Below are 10,313 nucleotides of genomic sequence, written 5' to 3'. Positions count from 1 at the left end.
AGCCTCAGTACCAAGCCTCAGGCCGTTAAGTCAGGAACCGGAGAGCAGGGAGCTCAACCTCCTTTTTTGGACTCCAAAACCTGTGCTTTGACACCGCGCCGCGGCTTCTCCCAAGAAAGGTCCCAGAGAGGGGCGCCGCCACCTGTAGCACTGTCCCGCCGCCCCCTGGAGAGCCCAAAAACCCCTAGGATGGGAGACTAACGCCACAATCGGGGAAAAGGAGGCCACGCGGGCATTGAAATCACGACTGGCGTGTGGACCAATCCCAGGATCCTAAAAAAGCGATAGGGGCGGGTTTATGTAAAACAAACTGAGCAGAGAGCAGGCGGGAGAAGCAGTAGAGGATCCTTAAATAGGTCTGTTTCCAAAATATAGCCACTACTATAAAGAAAGGATAATGAAAACTGTGTTTCGGAATTATAATGTATTGGGAGATAATTTAACGCCTAGACAGTTACCATAACCGTTCAGAAGATGGGAAGGATAAGGCCGCCAAGGCGGAAATTACAGGAGTATCGCTTTTCGGCCTTTTAGCTAATATCAAATGTAGTATGTGTTTTTATCAGCTTAATATCTGATTGGTTCTCTTTATGAGAACAGTAGGTTAAGTATAGGAGATGGAATAGGAACTTCCTCCAGTCCGCCCCACGCGGGGTTCTGATATGGTAATGTTTCCAGGAACAGCGCATTTTCGTTTTTGGGGGAAATAACATTCGCAAATAAAGGATGTTAGTAAAGGTTTCGGTTTCGTTTTGACTTAATTAGGGTTGTGCTGTTTGTGTGTATCGTTTGTGCATTAAGCTTGTTTTTTGTGTTGGGTTGAGATAAAGGTTTCTTTTGTTTTTTTTTAGACGGGGTTTCGCTGTGTTGCCCAGGCTGGAGTGCAGTGGGGCCATCTCGGCTCACTGCAAGCTCCGGCTCCCCGTTTCACGCCATTCTTCTGCCTCACCCTCCCGAGTAGCTGGGACTACAGGCGCCCGCCAACGCGCCCGGCTGATTTTTTGTATTTTTAGTAGAGACGGCGTTTCACCGTGTTAGCCAGGATGGTCTCGATCTTTTGACCTCGAGATCCGCCCGCCTCGGCCTCCCAAAGTGCTGGGATTACAGGCTTGAGCCACCGCGCCCGGCGAGATAAAGGTTTTTCTATAACACCGAACGTAGAGTGTTGTGGTGCTATGTAGTGTGCAATAGCTCTGTTATTTCAGTATCCAGCGTTGTGTGTTTTTGGTAGAGATGTGGTTTCGCAACGTATTAAGCAGGATTGTCTCGATCTTCTGTGCTTGTGATCCGACCGCCGCGGCTTTCCACAGTGATGGGATTACAAGCGTGAGCCACCGCGCCCGGCCTAGGTTCGGGTTTGATGTGTTAAACCTAGGTCGCGCGACGCTCAGGGTTTCACGCGTGAAATCCTTGAACTTCGGGAAGTTGGGGCGGGCGGATTGGGTAATTCCAGCCTAAGATGGTGTGAAAAATCCCTTCTTCACTAAAAAACCAAAAGAAAAGTGAATCAGGCCTGGTGGCGGGCGCTCTAGCCTGAGAGACAGAGCAAGGTTCTATCTCAAAAAATAAATAAATCTTTGCGTTAAAGGGTTTACTTGTAAACTGGTAATTTGTTGTTTTTCTGTGTTAATCTCTAGGTAAAGTAGCGACTTCTCTTTCCTATTTACTCATGCGCTATTACTGTATTTCTACTGAGCGATGAGTTTCTCTGCATTTCTCATGTAGCATAGCACAGAGTACTTTGTTTTTTTGTTTGTTTTTGAGACGGAGTCTCTGACGCCCAGGCTGGAGTGCAGTGGCGCAATCTCGACTCACTGCAAGCTCCTCCTCCCGGGTTCACGCGATTCTCCTGCCTCAGCCTCCCGAGTAGGTGGGGACTACAGGCGCCCGCCACCACGCCCGGCTAGTTTTGTTTTTGTATTTTTTTTTTTTTTTTTTTTTTTTTGAGACGGAGTCTCGCTCTGTCGCCCAGGCTGGAGTGCAGTGGCGCAATCTCGGCTCACTGCAAGCTCCGCCTCCCGGGTTCACGCCATTCTCCTGCCTCAGCCTCTCCGAGTAGCTGGGACTACAGGCGCCCGCCACCACGCCCGGCTAATTTTTTTTTTTTGTATTTTTAGTAGAGACGGGGTTTCACTGTGGTCTCGATCTCCTGACCTCGTGATCCGCCCGCCTCGGCCTCCCAAAGTGCTGGGATTACAAGCGTGAGCCACCACGCCCGGCCTGTTTTTGTATTTTTAGTAGAGACGGGGTTTCACTGTGTTAGGCAAGATGGTCTCGATCTTCTGACCTCGTGAATATAAGTCACAAAAGAAAGAAGGGAAAAAGAAACTGACGATTTTTTTTTTTTCTTTTGAGAGAGCTTCGCCGTTGTCGCCCGCCTCGGCCTCCCAAAGTTGCTGGGATTACAGGCGTGAGCCACCGCGTCCGTCTGTCCGCCTCTTAAAGAGTAAACGAGGCCGGGCGCGGTGGCTTAGTAATACCAGCTGTAATCCCAGCTACTTGGGAGGCTGAGGCAGAAGAATCGCTTGAACCCCGGAGGCGGAGGTTGAGGTGAGAGGAGATCGCGCCTGGGCAACAACGGCGAAGCTTTCTCAAAAGAAAAAAAAAAATCGTCGGTTTCCTTTTCCCATCTTTCTTTCGTTTGTGACTTATATTCCAGAACGAAGCCCCACACATCATTAATGATTTCAATCGTTTCTAAAGTGTTTCTTAAATCGTTTCTTAAATTGTTTGTTGTTTCTTGTCTAACAGTCCAGAACACATATTACATAATGGAGCCAGGAGACAGACTACGGCTGGCTTGACCCGGCCACGCAGTCCAGGAAAGGTGCTTTTCACCCCAAGTGCAAAATGATCAATGTATTCTTCCGATCTACATAAACAAACACCTCCTGGTTTCATTTTCGTAAAGCAAAACAAGCAGGGAAGCTTTACTCTTTAGGCTCTTTAAACTTCCAGCAACTACACTGCGCTGCATCGGACTCGACGCCCGCTGGTGACGCACACGCTGCGCCGGAAGTGCGAACTGTCTGCCTCCAGGCTTTGTCATGGCGGCTGCTGCTGCGCGCTGGAGCCATGTGTGGGTCGGCACCGAGACTGGGATCTTGAAAGGTGAGTGGCAGGCTCGGGCGTCGGGAAGTGCAGGGGTGCACTTGCGCCCCTGGCGTGACTGACGCCCTCGTCTCTCAGGGGTAAATCTTGAGCGAAAACAGGCGGCGAACTTTACGGCCGGAAGACAGCCGCGGCGCGAGGAGGCAGTGAGCGCCCTGTGTTGGGGCACGGGCGGCGAGACCCAGGTGAGTGGCCGCTGGTCAGGCCGGAGCTGGGGGCGGCCTGGGGCGCAGCAGCCTCGCTCTGCTCGCCATCTTGCCCTTCTTTGCCGCAGATCCTGGTGGGCTGCGCGGACAGGACGGTGAAGCACTTCAGCACCGAGGATGGCATATTCCAGGGTCAGAGACACTGCCCGGGCGGGGAGGGCACGTTCCGTGGCCTCGCCCAGGCCGACGGGTAAGACCAATCCCCTCGCTAAACTCAGGGCCGAAGGGAGAGCGTTGATGCTCCCTGAGGATACTGGAATGATGGCGACAGACAAACTCTTAATGACACGGCTTTGAATGGGTCACAGGAACTTGGGTTTCTGTCTTATGTAGTTCGTACCTGTAACACATATTTATTGAACACCTACTGAATTCCAGGCACTGGGCGAAGTACAGGGGCTGCCGGTAAAATTTCTGCCTTCAAAAAGTTCTCATCCTCTAAGGTTTTTCACCTGACTCCATTATAACTCTCTAAGTAACCATGGGCAAGTCATTTAATAGTTTTGTGTGTGTGTGTGTGTGTGTGTGTGTGTGTTTTGGAGACGGAGTTTTCGCTCTTGTTGCCCAGGCTGGAGTGCAGTGACTCGATCTCGGCTCACTGCAACCTCTGCCTCCCGGGTTCAAGCGATACTCCTGCCTCAGCCTCCCGAGTACCTGGGATTACAGGCGCCTGCCACCACGCGCGGCTATTTTTGTAACTTTAGTAGAGACGGGGTTTCACCCTATTGGCTAGGCTGGTCTCGAACTCCTGACCTCAGGTGATCCACCTGCCCCGGACTCCCAAAGTGCTGGGATTACAGGCGTGAGCCACTGTGCCTGCTAGTCATATAATAGTTTTAAGCAAGGCTGGGTGTGGTGGCTCATGCTTGTCATCCCAGCACTTTGGAAGGCCGAGATAGGCGGATCACTTGAGGTCAGGAGTTCAAGACCAGCCTGGCCAGCATGGTGAAACCCTTCTCTACTAAAAAAACACAAAACTTAGCCGGGTGTGGTGGCTCATGCCTGTAATCCCAGCTACTTGGGAGGCTGAGGCTGGAGAATCGCTTGAATCCATCCCGCAGAGGTTGCAGTGAGCAGAGATCGCACCAGTGCACTCCAGGCTGGGAAACAGAGCAAGACTCCATCTCACACACACACACACACACACACACACAAAAAGTTTTAAGCATTAATTCATTATTAATTCATTTATATTTTTTGAGACAGAGCCTTGCTATGTCACCTAGGCTTGAGTGCAGTGGTGCATTCATGGCTCACTACAGCCTCAACCCCCCGGGGTCAAACGATCCTCCCGCCTCAACCTCCTGAGTACCTGGGACCACAGGCAGGTGCCACCCTGCCCAGCTAAATTTTTAAGTTTTTTATAGAGATGGGGTCTCACTGTGTGCCCAGGCCAGTCTCAAACTCCTGGGCTCAACTTGAGCTCAACCACCAACAAGGTGATGTAGCTCTGAAAGCAAAGATAATGAAGGTGCTAAGTGGTTGGATTACTGGCCCTGCTTTCTTCCAAAGATGATGAAAGAGGGCTGTGAAGCAGGCTGCATAGGTTTGGTGGTGGTAATTCTGACAAGTGAGGTCTGGAAAGCCTCTGGGGGGGATTGGATGTTTGAACTGGGTCTTGAGGGATGGGTAGAATTTTGACTGGTGGAGAAGGGGATAAGGGTATTCTAGAAAGAGGGTACTGCCTGGGAGAGGCCAAGGACTGGGGACATGCTACAGGGTACATAAATAGGATAAATAGCATTTGATTTGGAAGTTGATAACAAGGAAGCATTTTTTTTTTTTTTTTTTGAGACGGAGTCTCGCTCTGTCGCCCAGGCTGGAGTGCAGTGGCGCAATCTCGGCTCACTGCAAGCTCCACCTCCCGGGTTCACGCCATTCTCCTGCCTCAGCCTCTCTGAGTAGCTGGGACTACAGGCGCCCGCCACCACGCCCGGCTAATTTTTTGTATTTTTAGTAGAGACGGGGTTTCACCGTGGTCTCGATCTCCTGACCTTGTGATCCGCCCGCCTCGGCTTCCCAAAGTGCTGGGGTTACAAGCGTGAGCCACCGCGCCCGGCCTTTTTTTTTTTTTTTTTTTTTTATACGGAGTCTCACTCTGTTGCCCAGGCTGGAGTGCAGTGGCACAGTCTTGGCTCACTACAATCTCCGCCTCCCAGGCTCAAACGATTCTCTTGCCTCAGCCTCCTGAGTAGCTGGGATTACAGGCATCAGCCACCACGCCCGGCTAAGTTTTTTTTGTATTTTTATTAGAGACAGGGTTTCACCATGTTGGCCAGGCTGGTCTGGAACTCCTGACCTCAGGCAATCTGCCCACCTCAGCCTCCCAAAATGCTGGGATTACGGGCGTAAGCCACTGCACCTGGCCAAGGAAGCATTTTAATACAAGATGGACACTATATTAGGTTGGGATTAAATGTAAAGGGCTTTAAGTGCTAGGTTGAGAGATGTGCACTTTCATTGGTGTTGGTGAGTTATTCATTTATTGTTTTTGTTTTTCTGAGAGACGGAGTCTTGCTCTGTCACCGAGGCTGAAGTGCAGTGGCATGATCTCAGCTCACTGCAACCTCCACCTCCCTTGTTCAGGCGATTCTCCTGCCTCAGCTTCCCAAGTAGCTAGGACTACAGGCATGTACCACCACACCCAGCTAATTTTTGTATTTTTTAGTAGAGACAAGGTTTCACTATATGTTGGCCAGGCTGGTCTGGAACTCCTGACGTCAGGTGATCTGCCTGCCTCGGCCTCCCAAAGTGCTGGGATTACAGGCGTGAGCCACTGTGCCTGGCCAAGTTACCAGTTTTTGAATAGGAAGTACCATAGTCAGCACTGGGAGCCTGTAGGAGTATGGAGGATGCATTGGAGACAGCAACTGGGAGACTTTTGCCACAGGTCAGGCAAGTCGATACAGAGCTTGAACCCAGCTGGGGAGGGTTGGCAGGTGTGAGAAAGAACATAGGCGCAGGCTGTGCAAATCCTGGGGAGAGACTTGCTTGGACTTCTTGGGAGGGATATTTTAAGCAAGAGACTGACATTTAGTGCCTGAAACCCAGAGCAAGGAACACAAGAAGTTGGTGTTTGACTTTGACCAAACCCTAAATTCAGACCAGCCCTAGTAAGCAACTCAAGATTCAGATAGACCAGTACGGCCAGGTGCTAGACATAGCTGCAAATAGCAAAAGCACTCTGGAATATTACAGAGTTGATTTCCAGCTGTGATTGTAACATAGCTGAGTGGCAAATTAGTTTCTCAGCGCTTGTTTCCTCACTTGGTAAACCCTCACCCTGTTGAGTAAGTTGAATTAACAGATTAGGAAGCTGGAAGCTGTCAAGCGCTGCCTAGAGCCCAGTGACCTGGAGGCTTCCTTCTAAACTGAACTATTAGTAGGGAATCTGGTTGATTTGAATTTGGGGCCTAGAGAATACTTTCTTTTTTTTTTTTTTTTTTTTTTTTTAGACAGAGTCTTGCTCTGTCGCCCCGGCTGGAGTGCAGTGGCGCAATCTCGGCTCACTGCAAGCTCCACCTCCCAGGTTCACTCCATTCTCCTGCCTCAGCCTCTGGAGTAGCTGGGACTGCAAGCGCCTGCCACCACTCCCGGCTAATTTTTTTTTTTTTTTGGATTTTTAGTAGATACGGGGTTTCACTGTGTTAGCCAGGGTGGTCTCGATCTCCTGACCTCGTGATCTGCCTGCCTCGGCCTCCCAAAGTGCTAGGATTACAGGCGTGAGCCACCGCGCCCGGCCGAGAATACTTTCATACTTTTTTTTTCTTTAAATATTAGTCAACTGTAGTAGTGAGGAGGAGAGAACGATTAGAACAAGGAGTTTAAGCACTTAAAAAATCCCAACTCTATCCTTTCTCTGCAGCACCCTCATCACATGTGTGGATTCTGGGATTCTCAGAGTCTGGCATGACAAGGACAAGGACACATCCTCTGACCCAGTGAGGCTCCCCTGCCCTGATGGTTGGGGGAGGGGGGCTGGGGCAGGTGCCTAATGATCACATTGGGGAAGGGAGGATTAAGGACTTTGGAACAGACTCTTATCTCCCGTTCTTTATAGCTCCTGGAACTGAGAGTGGGCCCTGGGGTGTGTAGGATGCGCCAAGACCCAGCACACCACCATGTGGTTGCCACAGGTGGGAAAGAGAATGCTTTGAAGATATGGGACCTGCAGGGCTCTGAGGAACCTGTGTTCAGGGCCAAGAACGTGAGTGACAAGAGTGTGAAGGAGCTGTTCCTGAAGTCGAGGGAGGCTGAGGCCACTGACTATGCATCAGAGACTAGATGGACTTTAGGGGGCGAAGGAGGGCTGAAAAGAGGGGCACATCGAGCCCCCCACAGCCCTGTCCTCCATCTGTCCACCCCACCAGGTGCGGAATGACTGGCTGGACCTGCGGGTTCCCATCTGGGACCAGGACATACAGTTTCTCCCAGGATCACAGAAGCTTGTCACCTGCACAGGGTACCACCAGGTAAGTTGTCACCTCACCCCTACCTTCTGGAATAAAGCAGCCTCCTGGAGAAATGGCCCCCATGGTTTGGCACAACTGCCCTTCTCACCATTCTGAGCTCAGAGGAGCAAGCGCTTCCCCATCTGTTCCAACCCTGTCCCTCAGCCCATGACCTTCCTCTACTGTATTCTAGGGTGGAGTTTCCTGAACTATGCCTGTTTTTCTCCCACCTAGAAGATTGGAGAGTGGATTTCCTTCACTGTGGGAATTATAGGGTGCAGGTGTCAGAGGACATTGGGCTAGATGTTAAGAGAACTGGGTTCTGGTCCTGATGCAGCCTCTCTGATTTGCTTTGGGACCCAGGCCTGAGCCTCCCATCTCTGGCCTCAGCACCTCAGCTTTACATGAAGGGCCCAAATGGGGAATCTTTATGGCTTGTCTCATTTGAGGTCTTGAGACACGGCGGGGCTGGGTCACTGTGTTTGTCCTGTTTCCTTTGCTTCTGCACATTGAAGTCTGATCTTGGTCATACGCCTCTGCTCAAAACACATATGAGGGCATCCTCTTTCCTCCTTCATTCAGGCTAACCTCTGCTTGAAATTTAGCACCCACTGACTACTAGACCAACTTGCTTTTCCGTCCCTCCATTTCCCCTAGATGGGAGTATGGGGGGGATGGAATGCTCACACACTTCCAACCTAGGGGACCTCTCCCCTCAGCTCTGTCCATTTATGCTGCTAAGCAGCTCTCCTGACACCCTGATGCTCAGAGAAGAGGCATACATTTAAGATGAGAAAGTTTCTGAGAGTGGATCGTAAATAAGAAAGCAGTGTGCAGGGAGCGGGTGAGGATGCAGAGATGCCAGAGGGTAGGTGCAGGGTGAGGATACTTTTATGATGCTTCAGCCTCCCTCTAGGTCCGTGTCTATGATCCAGCATCCCCCCAGCGCCGGCCAGTCCTAGAGACCACCTATGGAGAGTACCCACTGACAGCCATGACCCTCACTCCGGGAGGCAAGTGAGTGTTTAGAGGGGAAGGGATGGGAGGGTGGGGCTTGGGAAGGGCTCCAGGAGGTTACTGCTGACCCCGCTTGCCTCTGGTCTCATCCTCAGCTCAGTGATTGTGGGAAACACTCATGGGCAGCTGGCAGAAATTGACCTTCGGCAAGGTGAGTGGACTAGGGTACGTTGGGGGAAAGGAAGGAGCAGGGAGAAGGGTCAGGATTCCCTCTAAGGCGGTGCAGTGGGGCCAGTGAGGCCTCATTCAGGTGCCAGATTGCCTGGGTTCAAATCCTGGTTTCCCCAAAAGCTGTATGACCTTAAACTAATTATTTCAACTCTCTGCGCCTTAGTTTCCTCACCTGCGAAATGGAAATATTAGTAGAAGCTCCAGTCTCAGGGTTTTGTTGCAGATTAAATGTTGAAATGGAAAGTGATTGGAACAGGAAACAATGAATGGTTGGTTATTGGCCAGCCAGTTATCACGATGCTTCCCCGCTTCTCTAGGGCGTCTACTGGGCTGTCTGAAGGGGCTGGCAGGCAGTGTGCGTGGGTTGCAGTGCCACCCTTCAAAGCCTCTACTAGCCTCCTGTGGCTTGGACAGAGTCTTGAGGATACACAGGATCCAGAATCCACGGGGTCTGGAGCATAAGGTAAGTCGTCTCTCCCACCCCCAACTCATGGTCTTGTGGAGGCCCCACCTCCTGTGCCCCCCGTTGATGTTTCTGTCTCAGCATGCCTGGCTCCTTAAGGCCCCTCATCTTTTGCAGGTTTATCTCAAGTCTCAATTGAACTGCCTCCTCTTATCAGGCAGGGACAACTGGGAGGTGAGCAGTTGGGTCTGGGAATGTGGGAGCCAAGGGCATAGATGTGAGGACCTCCCTATGGAGAGGAAAAGGAGGCAGCTGGAATGCAGACCTGGGACTATCTGTTTACCTGCCTGGTCACTTAATTTCTCTGAGAGGCATTAACAGTTAAAATCCTGAGAGGGTTATTTCCAACAGCATGGATGGGGTTGCTTTCTAGGAGCAAGGAATAAAGGTGGTGGTACCCAGAGGGATTCTTTCTCAGCCAGGGTCTCCTTGCCTGTGGGTTTGTCCCTGTGCCTCCGACTACTTTTCTTTTTTCTTTTTTTTTTTTTTTTAACTTCTTTTTGTAGAGATAGGGTCTCCTTATGTTGCCCAGTCTCGTCACTAAGTCCTGGGCTCAAGCAATCCTCCTGCCTTGGTCTCCCAAAGTGCTGAGATTACAGGTGGGAGCCACCGTGCCCAGCCCCCCTGACTCCTAAGCTTTCTTCCCACTCACCAGGATGAGCCCCAAGAGCCTCAAGAACCCAACAAGGTGTCCCTAGAAGACACAGAGACAGATGAACTTTGGGCATCCTTGGAGGCAGCTGCCAAGCGGAAGCTCTCGGATTTGGAGCAGACCCAAGGATCTCTCCAAACGAGACGGAGAAAGAAGAAGCGGCCTGGGTCCACCAACCCCTGACGCCCCTGTGCCCACTTTGTAAATAAACTACTGAACACCCACCGTGACCCTGAGCCTTT

At 51.1% G+C, this 10,313-nt stretch overlaps 1 protein-coding gene and 1 pseudogene across 4 annotated transcripts; both read left to right on the top strand.

Moving 5' to 3' along the window:
- Positions 1 to 325: 325 nt before the first annotated feature.
- On the top strand, positions 326 to 10,295 carry WDR74 (WD repeat domain 74). 4 transcript variants are annotated; one of them, XM_063642239.1, is made up of 12 exons: positions 326 to 356; positions 2,752 to 3,111; positions 3,190 to 3,296; positions 3,386 to 3,507; positions 7,183 to 7,258; positions 7,378 to 7,524; positions 7,688 to 7,789; positions 8,685 to 8,785; positions 8,881 to 8,936; positions 9,274 to 9,419; positions 9,537 to 9,593; positions 10,075 to 10,295. In XM_063642239.1, exons 2-12 carry the CDS (start codon positions 3,048 to 3,050, stop codon positions 10,252 to 10,254), a joined length of 1,158 nt encoding a protein of 385 aa, XP_063498309.1. In that variant the 5' UTR covers positions 326 to 356; positions 2,752 to 3,047; the 3' UTR covers positions 10,255 to 10,295. The 4 variants fall into 4 exon arrangements, with proteins under 4 accessions (XP_063498309.1, XP_063498301.1, XP_055146999.1 ...); XM_055291024.2 differs by lacking the exon at positions 326 to 356 and having other exon boundaries at positions 2,430 to 3,111; positions 7,183 to 7,300; XM_055291195.2 differs by lacking the exons at positions 326 to 356; positions 9,537 to 9,593 and having other exon boundaries at positions 2,441 to 3,111.
- On the top strand, positions 515 to 694 carry LOC134732285 (uncharacterized; annotated as a pseudogene).
- Positions 10,296 to 10,313: the final 18 nt, after the last annotated feature.

The sequence above is a fragment of the Symphalangus syndactylus genome, chromosome 1, assembly GCF_028878055.3.
Source record: "Symphalangus syndactylus isolate Jambi chromosome 1, NHGRI_mSymSyn1-v2.1_pri, whole genome shotgun sequence".
NCBI lineage: Eukaryota > Metazoa > Chordata > Mammalia > Primates > Hylobatidae > Symphalangus > Symphalangus syndactylus.
The sequence above is the reverse complement of the archived record's forward strand: the minus strand, read 5'-3'. Positions and strand labels throughout refer to the sequence as shown.